Source organism: Sesamum indicum, linkage group LG12, assembly GCF_026168435.1.
Source record: "Sesamum indicum cultivar Baizhima isolate 11 linkage group LG12, ASM2616843v1, whole genome shotgun sequence".
Taxonomy (NCBI): domain Eukaryota; kingdom Viridiplantae; phylum Streptophyta; class Magnoliopsida; order Lamiales; family Pedaliaceae; genus Sesamum; species Sesamum indicum.
This window is the reverse complement of record NC_142668.1, coordinates 7,762,787-7,789,815: the sequence shown is the minus strand read 5'-3', so window position 1 is coordinate 7,789,815 and position 27,029 is coordinate 7,762,787. Positions and strand designations below refer to the sequence as shown.

General features: G+C 33.5%; 2 protein-coding genes across 2 annotated transcripts; both read right to left on the bottom strand.

Moving 5' to 3' along the window:
- Nucleotides 1-313: 313 nt before the first annotated feature.
- Nucleotides 314-6,980, bottom strand: LOC105178568 (chromatin remodeling protein EBS). Its single transcript, XM_011102062.3, has 5 exons — nucleotides 6,657-6,980; nucleotides 5,521-5,863; nucleotides 5,343-5,411; nucleotides 1,534-1,675; nucleotides 314-610 (listed from the first exon to the last, which is right to left on the bottom strand). The coding sequence occupies exons 1-5, from the start codon at nucleotides 6,727-6,729 to the stop codon at nucleotides 584-586; spliced, it is 654 nt and encodes a 217-aa protein (XP_011100364.1). The 5' UTR covers nucleotides 6,730-6,980; the 3' UTR covers nucleotides 314-583.
- Nucleotides 6,981-23,249: 16,269 nt separating this feature from the next.
- Nucleotides 23,250-26,532, bottom strand: LOC105178627 (ARM repeat superfamily protein). Its single transcript, XM_011102137.3, has 2 exons — nucleotides 24,613-26,532; nucleotides 23,250-23,647 (listed from the first exon to the last, which is right to left on the bottom strand). The coding sequence occupies exon 1, from the start codon at nucleotides 26,368-26,370 to the stop codon at nucleotides 24,649-24,651; it is 1,722 nt and encodes a 573-aa protein (XP_011100439.2). The 5' UTR covers nucleotides 26,371-26,532; the 3' UTR covers nucleotides 23,250-23,647; nucleotides 24,613-24,648.
- Nucleotides 26,533-27,029: the final 497 nt, after the last annotated feature.

Sequence of the window (27,029 nt, the reverse complement as noted above, 5' to 3'; positions counted from 1 at the left end):
AATGTCATAATAGTTTCAAAAGTGAACTGTAAGAGCAACCGGGTTGTACTATTTAGCAAACAAGATACAGCAAGAATGGAAATCTACGACAACCTTGAGGCAGTCTGGGAATCCATCATTCTTATGCATGCATATTGGCATCTGCATCTGTTATATGAGTAAGTAATGGAACTCTTGCAACATAACAAGTCATTAGACCCGGTCACTTTGTGCCCCCAAGAGAAAAAACACAGGGAAAGGCACATGAAAGACAACAATTAGCATCTTCAAAATATGCTTTCGGATTCTCAGAAAAGGAGCTAATGCAATCTACTGGTTCTGCATCCTAACAAACACAATTTCCATTGATTTTGGCAGTATCTGTCACACTAGTAGTTTAACAGAAGACAAGACAAGTAGTAATCTCTTAGTCAGCGCAGATATGCATTAATAGATAACAAAGTTGCTTTAGATAAGGAAAAGCCTCTGGCTTTTTTCAAGCTCAGTATCTCTCTGCACTGTACAATTCCACAATACAACAACAATACTGGAGCTAGTATGCAAGAAAAGGGGTACAACCTCATGATGCATCCACACCAGTTTGTCACCTCTTTCTGCGCTTTGGCTCCACCTAACAATGAAAAAAAAACATTGAATATGACCAAGTTAACCTTTGGAAATAATAAAATTACTAAGTGGTTGTTAGGTGCTTAGTCAGAGAGATCACCCTATCCATACCCCAAAAAAAATCTCCCATACCCATACTCAAACCCAATGGGTAGAAGACCACACCTTACTGTAGACCCAGTGAAAGTAAATGAATGGGTGGGTATGCGTACAATCCAATAACCTAAAATATCCATAGGTATGCGTAGGATCCAACACCATACAATATCCATAGGTATGGGTAGGTTTAATACCCCAAAGTACCAATTTACCCGTTGACTTAAAATCATTGAATTTTTTAATTTGTAAACTTTTAGAAATCAATCGACTAGATTTACTTAGCATCTAAACATTCTCAAATTTTGCGTAATCATTATATTATATATATTTATTTATATTTCCATTGTTTTGATACTTTGATAAAATTCACATGAAAATAATGAAGCAATCCTCACCAAACACGCAAGTCTAAATTTCAAAAGTTTCATTTTGTGAAACTAATTATGTAAAAATAAAAATTAACACAAAAAACTAATGGGTAAAACTCTACATGATTTTTTTTGGTATCCCTAGGTGAGGCCCAATGAATATTCTGTTGAGTAGGCCCAATGAGACTAATGCCCCTAAAAAAATGTCCATCACCATCACTCCTTTCTTCTTTCAGGTTAAAGATTGCACCTAATCACTTTGACCAATCTGGCTCAGTTCTAGAGCTTCAAGAAAAGCATGATGTGTTCAAAGCTCTAAATAAACTAAATCCAATTAACACAAAAAGAAAAGCCAGGTGATCGTTCAACTTTAAATCATAATGTGATACTCAAACGTAACAAGGTCTCACATCCTAGATATATTATTTCATCATTAGTGCAGTTAAATGTGACAGTGTACCTTTTCCTCAGCAGCAGCAGGTGATACTGGAAACGAGTTCAAAGACCTTCTGGTGTCATCATCAGATGAACAATCAGAACACAAGAAATGGTCCAATTTCTTTGCTTCTTCAATGGTCATACCCATACAAGAAGGATGAAACCTTCAAACAGAAGATGCATTATATATGAGCTCTCAATATAGGTTTTCAGAAGCAAACTTAAAATATTATGTTACATCAAGGTAAATAAAATATAGCTAATTATCCTTACATCAAGAAAACCCACAAGAATTGCGTGGAAAGAAAAAAACAAAGGATCATAAAGATATATTTTGTCTAATAAATAGACACCAAATTCTCTTTCACCGCATATCCAAATGAAAGTAAAGTGCCTAACCATTAAGCTCACATCCTTGAGATAGCAAAATGTCAATTAGGTAAAACTCGCATTGTTACGCTATGCTCTGAGGTTAGCTACATGGATTCTTTTCTCAGTTCACAGTCTTAAGGTAATTACCAGTGTTGCCAACTAAAACTTCAGATTACTGCCAAATCAAAAATCTTGCAGCACTTTTGCCAGCCAGCTCCTAAAGCTTTATGAGTAGCACAGAAGAAAGCACAAATACTTGTTGAGAAACATAGTATAGCTTCTGAATCACAGTACACTTCAGAAACCAAGGCAGTTCCAGTTTCTCTTTTAGAAAAGATTTTCACCAACTTTCGGTGGCTAATGCAGATATTACATGGTGTTTTGCACTGCGCATATTTGAAGTAGATGTTTAGTTTTGTAATTATGAATACGTTAGAACTTAGGCTGGTTGAGGTAAGTTATGTTTGGTCCTAAAGATGCGGGGCAAAAGAACTATGAATGTCAAACCTTGTGTTCTTTATGCATGTTTACTGTTCACTATTATATAAGTTTACTGAGTTAAATACTCTTGCCGCCCTCAAACTATCAGCCAGATTGCATGTATCCTCTAAACTACCAAGGTAACATTTTCCGTCTACTACAGTCGAAGCTTTGACCCACTAAGGTTAATATTTTAATGAAATTTATAAATTTATCCTTCTAGATGTACAAATATTATTTTTATATAAAAAAACACCCCTTCATTAATTGCAGAAAAAATATTAATAATTTTGTTGTGGTCCAAGATATATGCTTAGATGTTAGTTTCTCACGCTCACAATTTATTCCAAAAAAGTTATTTAGATAATAACTTGATTGATGACATGTAAAATATAATTATATAGTAGAGGCACATTTAATGAGGTGGCATGGATTTTTTGCTTTAAACCGCTATACAGCCATTGAAACTTTTTGTTTGATAAAATACTGCTCACTTCCTTATATATAGACATATGAATTGGCTGCAAGGGGTTTTAGACCCCATTTTCAGCATTTAGCCGACGTATGCAGAATACTACCTTATCTCCTGCTCCAATTTCAGGATTTATTTGGGTTTAAATATTTTAGCACTAATTATTCTATTTAGAGTTTTTTCTACAATTGATTTGTTCAATTGCCTTTTAATTTAAAAAAATATCAATTGGTTATTAAATTCACAACAATCATGTTTAAATGTCAATGTCATTGATAGTTTTTGAAATAAAATGTAAATGTAGGAAATGTAGTGCATGTGTGCACATTTTGGACACCAGAAAATTATAAACATTTTTTTGCAATTAAACAAGGGAAATTTTGTCATATTAACAATACTTTTACATGTCGAAAATAAATTTGTAAATTTCAGAAAAATGTCAGCACTGTTGCTTGGTCAAAGCCTTGATAACTAAATTAAGGAAGGAAAGTGTTACATTGAATAGTTTAAGAGGCTCATGGGATCTGGCCCATAGTTTGAGGGAGAAAAACTGTATTTAAGTCTATTAAATATGTGAAAGATTGGTGAATAATATATCTTGCATCCCAAATTCATCATTCTTGATTCCTATTTTAGGATGTCCTAACACATTTCCTAAAAACAGAAACTTTTCTCCTAGATTATCCTTTCAGTTAAAGTAATGATGTGGTATCACTAACTCTCAGTCACTACTTTAAAGAATAATAATTTAAAAAACACAAACCTATATTTTTCAACTCTTATCTAAAACTTTACGCCCTCAAACTAGACCAACATTTTCTGGTAGATGGTGTATAATATATGGACTTATATCAGGGCAAAATAGAAACTGTGACATGCCATGAACTTTACAAATAGAATATGGCAGTGGATAAAGCGTGAAGAAAAAATTATGTACAAACAAATATTTACATATGCATGCATATTCATGTATACTCAATTAATTACATATGAACTTGTATTTATAAGAATGTACAAGTATGGGTAAATAATCTGGGAGAAAAAAATAATATGGGGTGTTTTTAAGTTGACACAAATCGGGGGAAATATTGCAGACAAATGCATTGCACAATTCTATCCAATTTTCAAGCTGAGCCAAAAAGAGAAACAAACATTGCACAAAAACTCATAATTCTGGGCTCCAATTGACAATCATACTGGAAGATCGAAGAGGCTAAAAATTTAAATCATCATTGCAAGAATAATTAACACCAGTAAGTCAAGGAAGAGTTGAAATTTTCACAACACCAATGGAAAAACAACTACATTATACATACACTCCAAGCTCTAATTCCAACAGGAAATAGAAGATCGAAGAAAAAAGCAAATTATCAGAGAGGATAAATAATGCATTCTTAAGACAATTAGTTGATAAGAACTTGGCAAAAAGAAGAAATTAAAAAAATATATAAATTAAAGTAAAACTAGGCCATGCAAATTTTTTCTGATATATCTCTTTCTAGGTTCTATGTGAATTTGGTGACCACTCAATGGCACATGTGTCTTCATCATAGTACTAAGTAGGAACACTTCCAAATCCATCAAATTGTTGGGAAATCATTGCTATGATGGGGAATTGCCTCTATTTACTTTCTAGATGAAAATTGCTAGGTCTCTTGATGGAATGACAGTGAAGAAGATGGAGTTGATACGCATCTTTTTCTTCTCAAATCTCAGTAGCAATTAGATTTACTATTATGTGGAAGTGGAAAATGGAATTTAAGGTATAAGCATAAGGTCAGCTGGTCAGGGAATGAAATAGTTGATTGTAGATGATATGATATTCTTTTTTATGTGTGGACTCAATTTATAAAAAACTGGGGAACTGGTTTGACCCTAATTTTTGCTGAAATGAATAAAGAAAAGAGAAAAGTCCTCTTCCTGGTCTTAAACCTAACGCCAAGTGGTGCATGTAGTTCCCACACTTTATTTCTCCTTTTCTTTCAATTTTAGTTGAGTTTCTTTTGATTTGTAGGATAATTCTTCTTTCTTGTTGAATTATTGGATGTCTGGATATCACATAAGCTCATTTTTGAGGTGATAATATTATATTTATGTGTATATTACTTATACATATGTTATACGTATAGATATGATATTTATATATATGACATCTTCCAGTAACCAATTCTTTGAAAGTGATCCAACCTCTCTAACCAGGAACCCAATAACCTAGTTGGTTCTTTGGCTTTACATCTGTTTGGTTTTAAAAACATTGAACCAATGAGGTGTGGCTTGGCCAAGAGAAAGCAAAAAAATATAAAATGAAGGAGAACATCTCAGAAGCACAAATCCAGAGCCTAAGGATGACAGAAAACTGAAGAACTCATCATGTAGCATCGTATTCCTAACTCAAACTAAATGAACGGATCTAAATCTTTCACATCCCACTTTCATACCAGACATAATCAAGTGTTCATTGCATACAGAACAGAAGAATCATTGCATATAGATCAGAAGAATCATACCAGTCCTTGCATCCTTCACATTGCACCATGAGATCATCAGGGTTATAAGGCATCTCACACTTGCAATACCTTCAAAATCACAAAATCAAAAAGAGGATCCAACATCAGATACACAAATCATGTTCTCTGTATTTTCAGTATCCATCTGAATTTTCATTATTCTAAAAGTGAGACTCACACAGCAACACGGTCAGGAGTAAAGCCTCCAGTTGCAGCCTTGTACTCAAACCTACAAAAGTAATCCTCTGCACCCACGTTCTCTAGCTTTGTGTAGTTCTTAAATGTGTGCACAATGCACTTGCCTTCAATAGTGTGGGCACTCTGCACGTCATAGTGATCTGACAAGAACAGCTCCTTCACACCATGGAACTGCCTGCGACCCCCTATGGATTCCTCAGGGCGGTAGTACCACCTTACACGGACTTTCACATTGTTCCGATGGTCAGCCTCAATTTTCTCCACTTTCGCCACATAGGGGGGCTTGTCTGAGTCAGAGGGTCTCATCAAAACACAATCCCCCGCTACAGAAACACCCACATATCTTAGTCCAGCAAACTGCAAAAGTTCATCTCAACTGAACTATACGGAATATACACAATTTGGATGTTAGCATGAAATTGACATGGTCAAATGCACGGTGGAGCATATAATTCTAGATTATTAACTGAATTTAGACACCCAGATAATGTGGCACCTAGACATAACACATGCATATTGTACGTTCCCGAATTAGTTTCCTAAAACATTAAATTTTACAAAATACCTAATGTTTTGCAGACAATATAGGTGGAAGACCGGTAGACGCGAAAAACATACAAAAAACTTCAATCGCCAAATTCTAGCAGAACCAGTAGCATTCCTGTGGGATGTAGAGATATAATCAATGAGCTTAGAAGGAGCCAAGTTCATTCCGTTCATTTCATGTCAAGTGCATATCACACCAATTACTTAAAGGCTGGACATGGTAATTTGCACAAAATTCTGGCGGAAAAGCCAGCAATATCAATTCTAATCATCTCCAAAACTCAATTACACTTCCACATTGTGAAAGACGAAGTTAGCAAAACAAAATGAGTCCGTGTTCGGACGTGTGTGACAGGGCGCATAAGTCAGTATATCAAAACCAACCACGCCAAAAAACAAAATCAAGATCGAATTTACACCACTCAAAGTAGCAAAACAAGTGCTGGGCAGTTAAGCATTGACGCCAGAACTTACAAGAACACCCAAAAAAGAAAAACAAAAGAAAAAAAAAAAAAGAAAAAACACAATCAAGGACAAATAAAGTAGCGGCAAGAGTGAAAATGGAAGTACGTCTGACGACTTTGTTGGTGCCCTTAATAGTGTAAGAATCGAGGTCTTTTCTTCCTGGCTTCGTCTTTGCCATCTCCTCCTCTTCTCTCAGCCGACCAGCCAAAATACGCCGGCTTTTCAGGAAATTTAAGAAAAATAAGCAGAGATAAACAAATTAATTACGTATCTGCGTCACAGCTGAATTTCTATCCAGCTTTATGCATAATTTTAGAGAGAGAAACAGAAACCCTAGTACCGGGTTTGAGTAGAGAAAGTAATGGGGATGGAAGAATTTGGAAGGCAAGAGGGGTGTTCAGTGTTCACTCTGCCCCTCGCCCTCCTCTTCCTATTTCATTTTTGTAGTTTGTTTTTTTCTTTGGAAAATAGGAAAAAAGCTTATTTTCAAAATTACTTGGTATTAGTAATAGTCCACTGCTGATCTCTGTATATATTTAAATTTTTTTAATTCATTTATGTTAATTTTAATAAAATGAATGAATATATATGGATTAATGTTAGGGGTGGCAGATGAGTCGAGCCGGCTCGCGAAGCTTAAAATGAATAAAACAAAATGAATGGATATATATAGATTAAAGTTAGGCGTGGCAGATGAGTCGAGCCGGCTCGCGTGGTAGATGAGTCGAGCCGGCTCGCGAGGCTCGACTTTGAGCTTGAGCTCAATTGTGTCTATTCACCAGGCTCGCGAGCTTTTTCTTTTTTTTTTATATATATATTTTTATTTTTAAATTTTTTTATATATTTAATTTATATTTAATATTTGATCAATTTTATAATTAAAATTGACCATAAATTATAATTTTTAATCAAGATCATATATTTTATTTTGGATATAAATTTATGATACTTTTATTTATACATTTAATTTTTATACAAAAATAATTTAATCAACAACTTAGTAAATTATAATATTTTTTGTAATTAAAATTATTATTTAATATGATATATATAAACTTTATGTTATATTTTAATATATATTTGTATTACGTTATACTTTTTTCAAATTGACAAGTAATTACTTATAATTTTTTATCTATTTTTGAGTTTTATATTTATATCAGAATACATACTATGCATTATGCAATTTATTTTATTATTTATAAATTTATGTCAAAATTTAGTGATTCCTATGAATTAATTTAAAAATAATGATAATGATAATGATAGTGATGGTTGAACAATTTTAATATATATATAATAAGATAAAAAAATTTAATCAATAATTACGATATTTTAAAATTTGGTTACCCGATTCACACCAAATTTAAATATATATATTTATATATATAAATATGTAAGACTGTGTCCATTAGATCATATCGAACGGTTTGATTTAAAATCACATGGCATGATTCTACGATACACCGACTTGAATGATTATTCTTATGTTTCGAGTACGATATCTAATAAGTTTAAAACTTTACCAAGTGTATTTTTCTATAAGTATAATCATATCTAACGGTCTAATCTGAATTTTGATAGTCCGATTAACCCATGTTGTTCAACAATATAAGATGATAGTTACATCAATGTAATACTAGCATTTATAAATATATAAATTTTCTGCAGATTGTGAACATATATTAATCTCAATTATAAAATATTTATATGTATTTCAATTGCATTATTTCAGATAATTGATACTAATCTATGACTTAAACTGTTCAGAATGATTCTTTTTTTGTACATTTTACTAATTATATTACTACTAAATTAATCAGTAGTTTATATTTATAACAATAAATTAGAATTTTATACTATATTTTGGTATATTTATAATATAGTATACATTATACAATCTATTTTATTACTTATAAATTTATATAAAAACTGGTGATTCCCATTATTTAATCTAATAATAATAATAATATAGTATGCATTATACAATCTATTTTATTACTTACAATTCTATGTAAAAAATTGGTGATTCCCATAATTTAATATAATAAAAATAATAATAATAATAATAAACAAAAAAAAACAAAAAAAATTAAAAAATCGAGCTCGAGCTCAATAAATAGTCAAGCTCGTCAGATTGAGCTCAAGCTCAACAAAAGGAGTCGAGCTCGACTAGTTGTCAGGCCTAATTAAAATTGCTCTTGAAAAATTGTCTAAGGGTAAAATTGTTCGAAATTAGATTAAAGGATCAAAACTAAAACGGGTAAATTTTAAAGACTAAAATTAATAACAATAAATTTAAAGAACTAAACAAATAATTTTCTCAAACGAGTTGATATGATTCTCTTACAATGAAAACCATTAACTGGCCTAATCCCACTTATTTCTTGAAGGGATATAGGATATTTCATAATTAATTAGAACAATGTTTGATTTCAATGTAAATGTTTCCTTTATATGTTAACTTTGATCATGCGAATGATCATAGGCTTGTAAATTGTCAACTTTTTCAGTTGAATGCGAAGCTGACCAGCAAATCTACGGGGAATAACTTGTTTTCTTTGAGTTCTTTTGAAGTGTCATTGAGTTTCAAGTTTGAGACCATCGTTATCTTTTCGATTTTCTCCTTTATGTCCATTTCTTTTAGTTTTCGGAAAAAATGCAAGCAACTCCCTTGTGATATCGAAAATGAGCAAATTACCCTTTTATGAAAAACAAATAGCGTTTTACTTCCCTGAATATTTTAAAATACAATAATTTAAACCCTATGATTTTTAAAATGAAGCAATTTACCTCCCTGTATAAGGGGTAAATTGCTTCATTTTAAAAAGTACAGGGAGATAACTTGCTATATTTTTTTCATAAAGGGTAATATGCTCATTTTCAATATCACGGGAGGGTGAATTACTATTAACCCATATAGTTTTCTACTATTGTATCTTATCTATTATTAAGTTTCTTTCATGTGGTGGTATTGAGCTTTAATTGATTTATGTTGTATATGAGAATGGACAAATTGAGTTGATTTTGTATATGTGAAATCCAGATTGTCCTTTTTCTGAATGTGTTTGTATTTGAAGAAAATATTAAGATGAAGGTTTTGGTTTTCCCATGTTTTGTTTTCATGTGTAATTGAGGTTTAATTAACGGGTGGATAGCAATTTATCCTCCCGTGATATTGAAAATGAATACATTATCTCTTTATGAAAAAAAATATAGCAATTTACCCCCCTATACTTTTTAAAATGAAGTAATTTACCTCCTTATATAGGGAGGTAAATTGCTTCATTTTAGAAATCATATAAGGATAAATTATTGTATTTTAAAAAATACGAGGTAAATCACTATTTGTTTTTTCATAAGGGGGTAATTTACTCATTTGCAATATCACAAGGGGTTTGCTTGCATTTTTCTCTTTAATTAATTTATGCTGCATAGGAGAAGGAAATATTGTTTTTTTTTTTTAAGAAACTGAAATGCATGTCTTTCTTTTTGCATAGTGTAGCAGAAAGTCCATTCAAGAACAACAATATATGCATTCTTTTTTTTTTTTTTTTTGAGGAATTAAGTGATTAATCTTTTGAAGATATTGGCATTTTGAATTTGTCAATTTGGGATATTCATTTAGTGTCAAACTGTGGTACATTAGTTCAATAAATGAGTTAGAATTAAAGAATTGACGAGTAAGCAAATTGTGTGCATTCAAATTAGAGATGTACAATTTTATATTATTTAGAATTACAAGAATTTGTGTGTTTATTTAAGCTTATACTTAAAAAGAATAATGCTGACAAGAACTGCATGCGACGGCTATTAGTATGTGATAAAGGGTGTGGGCTGGTTGTTCTTCTGTCCCCACACCTTGTGAATATAATAAGACTCAATGCTCTATAAAGTTATTATGTTTTAATTTAAATATAAATATGATACTGATTATATTTTTGTCCCCACCTGTACATATTGTTGAGTATTTTTGTTTGTTATATTTAACTGCAAAAATGGTGTTGGCTGATTTTGCTGATTTTGATATGTGGGTTGATAGAGTCATTGAATGGGTGCCCAAAATTAGGTATATAGGTGGTATTAGAGTGTGGTTCCCTAATGTAGATAGGGAAAGATTGTATTATTGGGAATTAATTAGATATGTATGCCAAGGCAGGGAGTGATGGGCTTAATATTGTCATATATTTTTATTTATTTACCTAGACACACTTTAGATAATGGGATTAGGAGGTTGAATGAGGATGACGGGATTAGAGAATTATTGATGACTTTTAAGGGCCTGAGTGTAAATTCAATTTACTTTGAAGAGAAACAAGGCCCAATAGTAGTTGTTAATACACACGATAGTATACTCTCTCAAGATGAACATATTCCATATCTCCCTTATAATGAAGAATTTTAGCACTTTAACCCTAAACCTGAAAATGATGAAGCCAATAATGCACCATATTGATTAGGGGTGTTCAAAAAATGGTTAAACTGGCCGAACCGAAAACTGAATTAAAAAATTCGGTTCGATTTTTATTTTTTTTAAACAAAAAAAAATTAGTTATTCGGTTATGTTGACCGAATCGAAGCGAATAACTAATATTTTTAAATATCTCCAGCCCGCGGCAGTAGTTCTCTCCACCAGTTTTCTCCATCAGGTAGGTACTTTGCTCTCTTACAAAGAAAAGAAGATTTAAAAAATTTGACTTACAAAATTTGCTTTGAAGCTGTTTGATGAAATGTATAATAGAATTTTTTTGTTTTATTTTTGTTTGATTAATTGATTGTGTGCTTGAGCTTGTATTAAAGTGATTTTACACTATCAGATTTGCAAGTATTGAGGTTGAAGTGATTTTACAATTGAAAAATATCAAAATTATTTTTTTATATATATATCATTAAAAAAATGGTTTTTCATTTTTTTTAACTAAAAATACCGAACTTTTTCAATTTAATAGAACCGAAATCGAACCATTTCGGTTCGATTTTTTGTTCTTAAAATTTTCAAACTGAATTTTTTATTCGATTTGGTTCTGTTTGATGAATTGAAATGCACAGGCCTAATATTGATGAAGCCAACAGGACTCCAGATTTTGAGCCTTTTAACCCTGAGTATGAAAATAACCCAGTACCCATACACAATGAACCTACAATCTCTGAAAATAATCGTAAATCCATACACACTCCAATTCTCACTTCACCATTGTTTGAGGATACAGAAACTAGCATCAGGGAAGAGGGTGAGGGAGGACTAATTGGTGATGATGAAAGGCGTGGGGTGGGGGGGGGGGGGTTGAACAGGATGTTGAGGGTGCTGAAAATGGTAAGGAGATTGGCGATGGTGCTGAAAATTGTGAGGGGGATGGTGAGGGTGTTGATAACTGTGAGGGGTCTAGTTTTGGGGATTCAACAGCATCCAAATGCTCTTTTTAGATGCTGGAGGATCTAGAGGGTCCACTAGATGATTCTATTGTTATTTGTTTGTTTTTTAAAATTTTAATTTAGGGTTCGATTGGTTCAAAGGAAAAGTGAAGTGAAAGGGGGAGGGGAAGTGAAATGGGGAGGGGAAGGTAAAGAATAATAGTTTTTCTTATATTATTTGGTATGACTTGAAGAAGATTAAATCTCAAATACTCCCCTTGTTTGGTATGAAAAAAGCAGATTGTGAAGAAAATACTATTTTTTGTTTGTAGTAGAAAATGAATAAACTAATATTATACTACATAATTTTAGTATATAAAAAATTTAAAAACCTTAGTATTAGAACTATTTTATCAAATAAGAATAAGAATAGTTTTTATTAGTAAAAATAAGAATAAAAATAGTTTTTATTAGTAAAAATATTCATCAAAATAAGTATTGTTCATTTATTTTAAACTGTTTAGTTTAAGCAAAATAAAAGTTACTAACAATATTTTCAACTAACATGATGGATATGGCCCAACAGAATTTGGCCCAAAACAAAGCACTAAGCCCAGGTAATGATCCACTAGCCCATGAGAAAGGCAGCTCGTCCAAATCGGTATGCTTGGCCCAAGAAGGGAACCTCCTACGATCCTGCTCGGTCCAAGGGAGAGGCCCCATTCTGTTCAGCCCAAAAAGCCCCCCTCTACACCAAAGTCCAGGCAATGGGAGGAGATTGACCCAGGGAGGAAGCTTAATCCGAGGTCCTTCCAAGCCAAGTCAGAGGGAGAAAGATGCCATCAGGAAGTCGGACTCTACAGCTTGAAGGACTCCTCATCCGATTGGAGTCCACAAGGAGGAGGAGTCCCCCCTTGTCCGAGAACTGTTTGTTAAAAGGGATAAGGAGGAGCATTATCCCCATAACTTCATTTTTTTCCGCCTGTATGTTCGGACCCCTCTCACCTGATGTACTTCCTCGAACTCTTGCCATAGAAGGACTCTTCTTCTATAAATACAGGGAGTACCCCCCAACGAATTTTTCCCCCTGTTGAAAAAGACTTTGAGAAACTCTTCTTATTGCTCTTGATTTCGTAATCTTGCACACATAACTCTCATTCTTATCATAATTTCTCGTCATAATTCACTTTTATTTTTATTCATTCTTAATTTTGGGACTAACTTAAGAATCGGTATGCTAACCCTTTATTTTGCTAGTCCTCTTTCTCAAGAACCTTCTTTCAATTAGCCCAAATCCGACACAAAAATCCAAGAACATTGAACTCTTGCTAAAATCGCACGCATCATGATGAATTTCGAGTTCAAGCATCAGTGCCCTTCTTGATACAAAAAACAACTTTGGAGGGAAATTTTGTATATATAGATTTATAAATATGGACAATAAAGTAAATAAAAATGAAAACTGTACACATTTTTGTTTTTTTGGCCTTATACTTCCACTTTTTCTTTTAAAAACAAAATTGAACTCTAGAGGGTTTCATAGACATCGAGATTTACTTCACCTCCATATCTTTCCCTTAACCAAATACCAAATTATCTTTTATACATTCATGTTTACTTCCACTTATCTTATACTCCCACTTTTCCCTGCAACCAAACACACACTTAGTTGTATTTCATTTCTATCTTTCCTTACTGTATCTAAAAGCTCAATTATTGCGTTCTCACATTGCAACATAAACTTGTGAATAATTATTTGACGCTATACTGTATATATTTTATTTATAAAAAATAATGTAGGTTCGTTGAATCGAAAAAAATCTCTTTAAATTAATAATTATTAATTTATCTATCAATTAATATATTTTTAAATTAATAAAATTACGTATCACCAATATTATTAATTTATAGAGATTTTTCTATACTTGTATTGAAATCCTCAAATGAAGTTATTGTGATTTGATACAAAAAGTTAAGTAAATTCAATGTAACCCTTTATATTGAGAAGATTCGAAAATAGTCAAATTCAGACCAACATATAGTAACATAGATGTAATAACCAAATCATATTATCTAGTGGAGATACATAATGTATATGTGGTTTACAAGGCAACATTTTTAATATATGTTCAAATGGTGATATTTCAATAATTGGAAAAAGTATTATTTTAGTCCGCCAAGTATACCTAATTTTAATTTTAGTTCGATAACTATGTCCATTTTTGTTTAGATTCAGTAACTTACGAAATTGCTTACTTTTAGTCCTCTGTTAGATTTTCGGACAATTTTACCCCTATGAGTGCTATGGACTAAAACTGCCTTTCAAAAGTTGCATAGGGGTAAAATTGTCCGAAAATCTGCCAGAGGACTAAAAGTAAGCAATTTCGTAAGTTACTGGACTTGAACAAAAATAGACATAATTATCGGACGAAAATTAAAATTAGGCATACTTAGCGGACTAAAATAATACTTTTCCCTCAATAATTTTACTATGGTAACTTCATGTTCTCCACAGACTACATAAACATTTGGTTGACTATGATTTCCTCAATCTTCACAAATTGAAATAATCACTATTCTGGCCTTTTTTAATATTTTGTTGTACAGTTATGAAACTCTATAAAAGGAGCTTCATATGTGAAAATTAACAATTAAATATATACATATACAAACACATATACTTTCGTAATGACGAAATACCTCGTAATTGCTGCCTCCAAACTTTTGCCATTTCTCATTGTACTTTTCATGTTGTCAACAGGTATATGTATGTTTTCTTTTTTAAGAAAAAAAAAAACACAACACAAATTCCACAAATTTAAAATTATCACTTAAATTTATATTTTTTGGCTTTTGCAGTATTTGCATCCTCCTCGATATAATATATATCATAAAATTAGTCTTGTAGTATATTATAAATATGCCGGCATTGGAACGTACGTACAAACAAATGTGTATGTTTGTACACACACCAATACATACATACATATATATATATATATAATTATAATTTTTGTAGTGTAAGTATGGAGAGATGATAGTTTTAGTCATGTACAATTCTATTTTGATAGTATTATCTTATAATTTGGAATTTATAAAATAGACGGAAAAGTACATACGACATTTGCTTGAAATCCCCCATTAAGCTGGCAATATGCACTTTTCCAACCATTTTAACACATTCTGATCATTTTTATCCTCAACGTGAGAAATCCTTATAATTACCAAACAATATTGTCAAAGAATCTGTGCAAAACAGAAATTGCCACCTTTCATATATATATATATATGCGCGTTATAACAATTTTTTTGTTTCCATACTTTGCAGGTAGTAATCATGTCTGTGTTGAGGGGGCATTGGCATGTTGCCGCGACAACCACAATGGTCGTTGTGAACCTGGAATGGATGACAAAAGGTGCAATGAGATGTGCAAAGAGGGTTGCTCTAAAGGAGGTTTCTGCAAAGTTCTCAATAAAAAACCTCCCAACCATTATTGTCATTGCTATTGTTGAAGTCTCAGTGCAGCAATTGCAACTCTCCCATGAATAGAGCTACCCAAAATGTATCTTTCTGTGTGAGCTTCATCAACATATAATCCCATATTAATGCAAAAACCTTAAACATTATTCCAAGTATTATATATACAAACATGCAGCTCCGGGATTTGTAGTAATATTAATTCCAAATCTGAAGTTGTGACAAAATTCTTGAGTGAGAGAGAGGCAGAAAAGGACAGAAGATTAGATTTTAGTAGCGATGATAACGGGGTGTGTCTACGGCTAGTATGTCCTAGTGCAAGACCCGCCTTGAATAATTTCACCTCGCCTCTCGCCCCGCAAATCCACTCCTGATGTACATTGATAAAAAATATTAACTTGTAAGGGTAAAAAAGTAATTTAATATATATGAGGCACACATTAAACAAATGCAACCTACTACACCATATAATTTTCAACACTACTATAAATACAAAAAATATTAATTTTTTAAGGCAAGCAGTCAAGCACTATTCATTGATTTGACTATTTTTCTTGCTCTCTCGAAAATTGCATTTCACCTGGTGTGTATTTGTGCCGTAGGTAAAATTTTTCATTTTTATCCCTTAGTAAAAACCTCGACCACATCAAACCCACTTCACTTTTATGCAAAATTTATAAATTTGTCTAATTATCGTAAAATACTAAGTAATATCAGTTTAAATTTAAATAACTTAACATACTTTTCAATTTAAAAAGAATTGTATAGAACAAAATATACGTTCATCTAAATTATTAATTTTCACATCAAGTAATATCACTTTTACGATCTACGATGATTTATACAATACAAAGAATACATTCAAATAATATTTTATTCTTGTAATAAGTAATATCAATTTAAATTTAAATACTTTAACATAGTTTTCAATCTAAAATGAATTCTATAAGCTAAAGTATCCGTTCATCTAATTAATTATTAATTTTCTCATGAAGTAGTATCATTTTATGATTTATAATGAATTATATAATACAAAGAATACATTCAACTAATTTTTTGTATTTCTTATATAGAACTGGATATATGCAAAATTATTTAAGGATTTATATATAACACCATAATTATTTTATTAATAATATATTATATATGAATAATAAATAATAAAAAATATGTAAAATATGAGCCGCAGCCGGTCCGGTACAAAATTCTTACCCCGCCCTAGACCTAGTCGAGTCCTAACCCCATGGACCCGGACTCACCCAAAATCCACCAAACCCAATACCGAACCCACCCCAAACAAGATGGGTTCGGGCCAGAGTCCCGATTTTTTGGGCTCAATTGCCATTCATAGGTTTTAGTGATGGAGAAAGAGAGCGAAAGAGGAAAGGAGGAAATAAAGAGAGAATGCATAGAGACTAGAGAGAGGTGAGGGAGGGATAATTGTGGAAAAGATAATTGTATTAATTATAGTTATTAATTAAATTGTATAAAATATATGCAATTTATAATTATGTAAATTGTGAAATAAATTTATGAATTATAAATTATTATTAATGTCATGAATTATATTGAGTTTGTGTTTTTTTATTAAATTATTGTTAGAAAGTTTATTGGATTGTATATTTATTTGAATTTTGTTTATAATGCAATAATATATGCTATATAATGTATATATATATATATATATTATAATCAAAGGTATATGGACTTTATTATAGTTTTTCAGTTTATGATCACACTGTCAAACTACGTACTTACATAATGTTATTTAATTATTTTTGTTTTTGGTTTTGCCTTTGATTATATTTGTCAAGATATATATATATATATATATATATATGATCCTATTCGAAATATACGATTTTGAGTAATTATCTCGATCACTATCACATACTCACCTAAGATTTAGTGATTGGGTCCTGAGGATAAAACACGAACATGAGATTCGTCGGGTTCATCCCCGACAACGACCTTCCGACACTCAAGTTAGAGTTGTTCGAGGTAAAAATATGCGAACTGGAAAATATAGGTCGATAATATAAAATGTAAGTTACCTCAAAATATGGTGGTTTGGGGTATTTATAAAGCCCATGTGGATACTGTTATTTGGGCCACATGTCTGCCATCAAAAGAATAGGCATCCTCGATCGGACTACGCTCCATGCGTCGGGGTCTTCAGTCACAAAATGGGTCTGGGTCGTGGATTATCTGACCCCCTCCATTGACGCGCGGATCCTAAGCATCCAAATGATGAAAATACCCTTCATTAAGGATATTTTCGGTATCTTGTATAAAAATTGGGGTTTACCCCATCAATATATATATATATTTATGTGACGTGCATGTATATTTATCTTTATTTTTTTTTAATTTTTAGTATTTTTATATTGAACAATAATTATATGCGCAGGTTTCATTGTTTCTTAAGATTTTCTTTAATTTTGGAAAATTTTAATATTACGAAATACTTATAATAATCTTAGTTTTCAGTGATTACGTGATATTTTTGGATACTACTTCCAAGTGAATTTGTGATATTCCTTTAATATCAAGTCACACTACATTAGTTGGAATATATAACTGAGTTATAATTAAAAAATCTGCAAGTATGAAAATTATGTCCACTTAAATTAGAAATGTACAACTTTATATATTTTATTTGCAATATTAGAAATTTCTTTTATATTTATTTTAATTTAAACTTAAAAAGATAATGTGCGCAAAAATCACATGTAATGAGGGCGAGCTAGTATATAAAACAAGTACTTTTTAATTTTTTATATACATGTATGTGTATTAGATAAGTATTTATACAAATTCCTAATAACAACATAATGCACTAAAAAACATTTAGTACCTACCCTCTTTATTTCTATTTTTGTAAATTTTTATGGTTAGATCTAAATACATAAATTTTTTTTTATCATAATATTATAAATACGCTCTTTCAGGTTATGATTATAATTAACATCCATACTTGTTTAGGAGGGAAAAACTTACCAACACCTCCTAAAATAAATCAAGGCAAAATGCGTCTACTACCTTTAAATTATCACCAACTCGTAAAGTTGTCCTTAAACTACGAAATGTATAAAAAAGGTTCCTCGTGTTAAAGGTCAAACTTACAAAAACTGAACGGTGTTAATTTTAATGGACAGTTATGTTTATGCCCATTACACATCAGCCAAAAAAAAAAAAAAGAGTCAACATGACATGTTTGCCACGTCGAGTGATGCTGTAAAATTACGAGAATGCCCAAAAATACGAAGGGGTTTATGTAGCCTCAAAAAATGTTTTAAGAAAGAAGAAAAATATTTTTTTGGTTTACATCTTTGATCGCAGTATACATCAGACCATATACGATATTATTCTTAATATTTGTCAAACATACAAGTATTTATTACTTTACGTACGTCTTCAATTAATATATATATATATATATATATATATATTAAGATTAAAAACGCGCTATCACCATATATTATACACCATATGATAAGCTCCAAATTTTAATAATTGAAACCTTAATTTACGCGTAGAAAAATATTAGTCAACAGATGAAATGTCAAACGATCCTCTCAATTAATATACAATTTTTTGAATATTTTAAGTGGTCAATTTATATGTAAAAAATTCCAAATAATATTCCATTAGAAAGGGTTGAAATTTGAAAAACATACTTTTGGAGAAACGTCCCACTTTTGATAGTTGAGATGCCCTTTTTGGCTCCAAAGTTGCTCTTTATCCTAAGTCAAAGCATTCTTTTCTTCTTTTTTCTTTTTTATTTTTGAACTTTATATATATATATATATGTGTGTGTGTGTGTATGTGTGTGCAGTCATATAAAGATATAAAAACAAAGCATGGGGAAATACTGTAAAGCTATACTATGAATATTCTTGGCCGGAAAGTAAACCCTTCTTCGTCTTTCTTAATCTTTAAGTAGGGTGGTGACAAATATTCTATATTAATCACAAAGCAAAATAATAATAATAATAATATGGGTCCACAGTGGATGATGAAGGGGATGAAATTCTTTATTTATTTAATTATTTATGTTTGTTCTTCTAACTCGATTTAAAATTTTTCCAATTCTACTCCGATGTTGGGAGAATGAATTTATTCGACATTGTTATTAGTGATGTTTATTGGGGCCAGTAACACTATAAAATGTCGATTTGGTTGAGGAACCGAAAGTTTTTGAGAGACTGACTTACAAAATAAACATTAGCTAGTTGACTAATTACCTCCCTTGATCTATTTGCCTTCCTATTTATGAAGCTGGTTGAAGATATATAGGAGTTTGTGGTATGATCTCCATATCCTTGGATTGTAGGAAAAGTCTAATTTCGTGGAATTTGATTGGTCTAACTGCGTGCTATGTCAACCACATCCCATGCGAATATAAAATGGAATTGCCACATCAGTAGGTAAGACACCTATCTAGGTGGAGGTTGTTACACGTTGGGGACAATTCAACCCTTGTCATGAAGATCTTGCTAGTTCAGTTACTCACTACCGACATATTTTCAAGTTAACATGCCTTCTGAGGTGACTAGTGATGCTGGTGTGTTACATGAGTTGGTCAGTTCACCAGCAGGCCGTAGGTGGACGTGGGTCTTCCCCGTTCATTAAAAGGTTTAGGCTTCGTGGCCTTTGAAGGCATCGGCCTGCTAATTCTGTCACAAATGGGCTTGGATTTCATAGCAAATTGGGTTTGGATTTCCTTGGACTTTGAATAACTTGATACCCTAGGTATGAATTAGGTTTTAAAGTGGATATGTATTAGGGATGACAATAAAGTGGAGTCTGGGATGAATTTGTTAAAACACGGTCATAGATTTGGTGAAGCCTATGACTAGATGGAATTGGGAGACACCACATGGAGCGGGTCGACACCTTCCTGTATGTCTTCGCGGGAGAGGTAGTTCATCCCTAGGGAATGGTATCCTTCCCTTGTCACTAGGCACGGAACCTCAAAGAAGACTTGCATGGTCAAATTCTTGGTAGTGGACGTCCGTACGACATACACATCATCCTGGGTAGGCTAACTCTTAACGCCCTCCAAGAAATTGTCTCCACGTACAACATGAGGATCAAGTTCCTCATGAAGACGGTGTAGGGGAAGTAGCCAGAGACCAACTTCAAACCACTTAGTCTCATCTTACATAGAGGCCATACGAAATGGACATAAGTGGGGACCTCAAGAAATCGACCGAGAAGATCTAAGATACTCCAAAGGAAAACAACCATCTCAAGCAAGGAGGTGAACCCCAAGGAAAGAGCCCCTACTCGGGTCCAACTTTCAAAAGAACTACTGAACGTTGAATTTTGGTACCTGGTCAACCAAACAAGATCACCTATATAGGCTCCCAGTTTGAGCCTACTCGTTAGGGAAAGGTTGACCCAATGTCTAAAGGACGATGTAGATGTTTTCACATGGGCACCTAGAACTTGGAAGGAATCAGTCCTGAAGTAATGGTGGACCATCTCAACGTGGATTTTTCTATGAAGCCAACAAAGCAAAAGAAACGACACTTTGAAGTAAAAAAGACAAGATCATCCAATTTGAAATTGACAAACTCTTGGAGGTAGCACACTCGTAAAATACAGGCTCCCAATGTGGCGCTTGTGCCCAAATGAGGAGATAGATGACGAATATGGTGTCGATTATCATGACCTAAACAAGGCATGCCCTAAAGATTTCTGTCTGTTACCAACGACAAACCAACTAGTGCATTCCACCTACGGGTATGAGCTCCTCAGCCTGATGGATGCCACCCAAGGCATAAAGCATGCCCTGCTCCACCATCCCATTTACCTTGTGTTTGGTTTTATATACCCAACAATAATCAATGAGTTTCTTCTCCTCAGGTAGGGGCTCAAGTGTCCACATGTTGTTGGCCTTAAGAGCAGCAATCTCCTTTCCCTTTGCCTCTCTCCACTGTTTCACTTTGAACTGCATCTATATAGCTTCTTGGTTTTACCTCCAATTGATAGCTCCCACAAAAATATTTATGATGTCGAGATAAATCATCAAATATTATATAAGAAGCTAAGGATAAAGTATTAGATGAATTGTTGTCATGGAGTGGATGCTCATGTGGCGACGGGGGAGGGGGTAAATGCTAGTAAAGTCCAATTGACTCTCATTAGAAACGTGTTCGTAGAAACTCTTTTGAGTCTCGATTTTACTACCATTAGTAACCAAAATTGGTACCTTTGTCCCCAAGAAGTTGGTGACTGTAGAATAACTACAAAGTCGTTGAGATGATCTGGAAGCAGAGTGATTTCTCATGGCCTAGTCATTTTCAACTTGAGCAGTAGGTTCATTCGAAGTATTCAGATGCCCCAATACTTAATGGGAATAGAAGCTTGAAAGCGTAGTGTCCTAGCAACTTAAAGAATATGCGGATGTTTGCGCTCGATTCTCCCATTCTGTTGAGGTGTGTTTGTGCAACTAGTTTCATGCACTATTTTGTTTTCCTCAACGGCTTCTTAGCAGCTATTTAGAGAAGCTGCAGCTACGGTACTGCCATGTAATTCTTCATATTTTCCAAGCTATGGAGTTTCCAGATTTTTCTCTCTTGCTCTGTTTTTAATTCTTTACAATAATGCCTTGGATTTATATTTTTTAATAAATATAATATTAATATCAATTTTATTTTTATTTAACTATGATAATTTATTATTAAATAATAAATTGTTTTCTATTTTTTAAATGTTAAAAAAATTAAATAGCAAAAAAAAATTTAAAATCCTATGTGTGTGTGTGAGAGAGAGAGAGAGAGTGAAGAGAGTGGTGTGGGTGTGGGGTGTCCGCGTGTGAGAGAGGGTGCGAGTATATAAATGAGGATATTTTTGTAATTTTATTGAACTTATAAGACGTTATAAAAAAATTAAAAAAATTAACTTTTCTTTAAAGAATTTGTAATATCCAAAACATATTATTTTGAAAAAACTTAATCAAACAAATATTTTGAAATTACAAACTTTTAAATATCTTGTAAGGTATTTTGAGAAACTTATAAACTTAGCCAAACACACTCGATTTGCTAAATGACACGTCCAAACAGACAATTACTAAAATATAAATGAATAAATAAGTTACTTGTGTAGTGGAAGGGAAGCCGTCCCTTCAGACCCTCTTTTCGCCTACATCTACGGCTGGTCTGCCTCTCCGCGTGACCACTTTCCATCTCAACTCTTTCTACGGATTGTTATATAAATTAGTATTTATGGCACATTCAAACGAGTGTGCATAATTTAATAAATTTTTTTAAAAATAATTTATATTTTAAAAATATATATAATAAACCAATGGTTGTTGATTAAAATTTATACTTATTTCAACTCTATTATATATATATATATATATAGATATGAACGTTAAATAAGAGGTAAATTTAAAAACTTAATTTTTTTGTTAACCTGAATAATTTTTATCAAAACTCTAATGAAAAGAAGTCATGTATAAATAATGAATTTTTAAAGGGGGTGTAAATATAATTTTAAATTATTTTTGAAAAAAAATTTAATTTTATATTTTTAAAGAGATCTAAATGTAATTAATCCAAAATTATATTTGAGCTAATGTTATCATTATTTGAATCCAACTCAAACAAGTTTTAGTTCAAATAGACACAAATAAAACTCAAGTACTTTAATATTTTCGAGTATATTATTTATTTTTACATTACTCAAATTGAATTTGACTAAATTTAATGAATCAATTTCAATTAAGCATCAAATAGGTTGATTTGGTTTTCAACTCTATCCTATTTTGGCAAAAGGGAGCATCTCTCTCTCCCTCCCCCACACCCCCCCCCCCCCAAAAAAAAAAAAAAAAGAACCAAAAAGAAAAGAAATGACAAACACAAGAGATAATTCCTCAGTTCTATATACATGAATTCATCAAATAATTTTACAAAGGACTATGAGGGAAAACAGGAACTGAATGAATTACAAAGAGAAAACAACTGGAGAAAACACAATCTGCTTCACTCAATACATATCAAACGAATTCTTATATATCAGACCCAAAAAAAAAGAAAAAAACACAAGGATACTCACTAAAACCCGCATCCATGCCGTTGTCGAAAATTAGAAAACAACCCTTCTTTTTTCTCTTTTTCAAATCTTTTTCCCATATAATACAGTATACTACTAAGAGTTAAGTTTGATGTATACCAACTATTCGATGTAGTTCATTTCGCTGTGCAGGAGTACGCGATTTGTGGACAGTTACACGTCTTCAATCAATCTCCTGCATGGAAATAAAAAGCGGAAACATATTCACATAACTATAGCATAAGATGAGAGAAATGTGTTGCAGGTGACTTCTGGTCCATTCTGTCTGGCAATGAAAAGATAGCACCCACCAAAGGAACATATTCATTATGATCATCAGCCAGCAATGGAAACAAAGTGAACCCCAACCAGTTGGAATTTGGATTGTATCCGTCCCTCACATGGCATAAATACAGTATAGCATACAGGTATAATTAAATACCACATTTCAGCCTGACCCCTCTTGCAATTAAGATGTCTACTTCTCTTCTGTCAATGTATTTATTGCTAATTAAGACCAACTACTTGCTTTCATAGTATGAATGACATGATATTTGCGTTTCAGTTGAAACTGGAAATTGACAAATATGGCCCGCATATAGTCTAATGCCTTTTCAGGAGCCAAACCAGCTTTTTATTTGCAGGACATGCAAAAAAGATCCCCTATGTAAATGGGATATGAGGAAAATCATGAGTTTTAGCCAATTCTGGCTCAAGGTCCGAATACCACAACACCAAACATGATGAAGCAAACCGACTGACTATCCAATGCTTTTATGTTATGTGCTTGGCAACCGTAAATGATTTATGGGAGAACCAATCGGCAGCTAAGTTTAGTCCAATAACATCTTTCTACTTTTAGTTCTTTTCTAGCCCAACTAGTGATTCTCGAAGTTGAATCCTTCCACACAACCCATTCTTGCTTGATTAAACAATCTTTTATTTCATATTTCACAAAGCCATTCTTCAATCCACCTAATGAAACAGTTCTCCCACTCAGCAACTAAGTTACAATTCAGCATCCTGAAGGAATAATCAACTGCTTTTTGGTTATTATCAGAGGATATTTGGGCACAACAACAAACTATGGTTTGATAAATGTGAATGATCAAATAAATCTGATAATTCTCATGTTGAAATTCAATTGCCAAGAACTATTACCTCTCGTTGGGGGGAGGTGGTTAGTGACGCTACTGATTATTCCCTCCAGTTCCTTGAGAATATACTAGTTAGCCTATTCCCAGAGAGTCTCTGCAAAGCCTTTTTAGCTCCAGCCACATCCATTTCTGCCAATCTCTGCAAATGCCCGTAAACACCGGCTGCCATGAGCTTCTTCCGACAACCCTGGCTCCCTCCAGCCATGATAGCTGCTACCACCGCCACAGGAAACTTCTCTGAGACTAGATCATTTTTCGGATCCAACATTTGCACCAGCCTCATCAAATTCTTCTCTTCTCTCACCAATTCTTTCCTATTGGCTTTCACTGACAACAGTGACACCAAAGCCTTTGTTGCAACCTCTTGCATTCCATCAGGCTTGACAGATTCCATTAGCTTCAGTAAAGAACCCATACACCCAGCAATGGCAATCTTATTACTATCAGTAATCGACAATTTGGCAAGCAATGAAGTAGAAATATGCTGTAACCTTATGTTCCCATGCTTTATCAACTCCGCAATTCGTATTATAAACATGGTCGATCCAGATAAAACTCGGTAGCTGGTATCCGAGGCAGATAATGAACAAATTGCACTCAATACATGTTCTAAAGTATCGGCAGTTGGGCATTCATGAAACAAATGTAACAATCTCTGCAAGCCCTTTTCTTGTAACAACAAATTGCGAAAATACTCACCCGTGGAAGCGAGAATGGTTATGCAATTGGCCGCTTTTCCTTGGGCCGATGCATTCCCAGAAACGAGCAACTGTATCAAAACAGGGACAGCCCCTTCCTCCGCCAATGCAACCCGAATATCTTCGACTGTACAGACATTTCTTATAGCTCCAATGGCGTGTGATTGAGCTGCGAGAGAACCAGATTTACACAATTCGATTAGAGTGGGGACACCACCATAAGCAGAAATCGCCCAGGCATTATCGGGATCAGCAGTGATGGACTCCACAGCCATGGAGGCCTTTTCCTTTATCGGTGCTGAGCTGCAGTCGATAATTCTCAACAAGGGGCCAAGAGCCCCCTCCTCAAAAACAATTTTCCGCGGCAAATCGCCGGAGGAAACGAGCAAGGAAACTGCGTGAACCGCCAGTTCTCTGAGGGAATCATGAGCATTTAGATCGAGCAGAGAAATCAAGCAGCCCACATTCCCTTCTTTCGCGACAAGAGCGGCAGACTTATCGTCATCCGATAGAAGCTGAATTAGCGACTCCAAGCCCTTCCGCTTGAACTCCAGCCCACCGATCTGGAGCCTAGTGAAGAGGTCTTTGATGAAAAAGGTTAGTTCCTCTTTCGAGGAACTCGGATTGGGGCGAGAGAGAACAATGGCGGTGGACTGGTGGAGAACGCCGGAGCGAAGCAGGAGCTCGAGATCGTTAATCTGCTTCGACAACCAACCGGCAGCCATATCAAGGTCGGATTGCATCAACAGCTTCCCGCGACTGAAAGAAGCGTCGGAGCAGTGCTGGCAGAGGGTCTCGACTCGGCGGAGGGTGGAGAGCAAGGCCGGCAGAAGTGGAGGCAGAAGAGGGTTTTCTGACCAGTGAGGGGAATCCGAGATTTCGGACAAGAGGGATTTGAGGGAAGCAAGCTTGGAGCGAAGAACTTGCCATCTTGAGGCAAAGCAGGTGATGGAAAGAGTGGCGGGGAGCAGGTGGCCGAGGAGTTGGGTTATTTCTTCAAGAACTTCCGAAGAGGACGGTGGCGCCGTCGCGGGCTGCGGTGGCGGGACGGTGGCGGGATGCATTATCGCTTTTGTGAAGTTTACGAATGTGTAGGAAGGATTATTATTATTCTTTATTGTTTAAAAGGGTCAGAACTGAGAAGATGCATGAGGAAATAATAATACAGCCAGCGTGTGTGAAGTGTGTGTTGTGTGCCGAGTGGTCAAAGAAGGAAACAAGGGTTTGTTCTACCACATTTGGCCCTCCTCTTACTCACAAGCCATTTTCACTACATAGACTTGACTTTGAGGCAACTCTTTCTACCAGTGTGAAAATGACTTTGTGTTCAACATAAACTTCTTCATTATGGTTGGGAATGGGATAACTGTCTGATAGGATCAATTAAAATTAATTACAATATAAAACAACTCGGGATTCATTGTTGTGCGTTTCCCTTATAAGATGACAATAGCAGGATAAGTCACAATCATGTGTTTGATTTTAATTACAACTTAATTTGGAATTGTAAATTGATCAAATTAGCCTCTAGAGCTAAAAAAACAAAGGGATAATTACAATTCGCTATCTTGAATTTTTAGTGTATAGTATACGTAGACATCATGTAATTTGGGAAAGTACATCTACCACTCTTGATGTTTGTTTTTATTTAACAAATAAGTTTTTATATTAGTTAAAATTCACTGAATTTGTTGATATTAATAAAAAAATTAAAAATAAATTA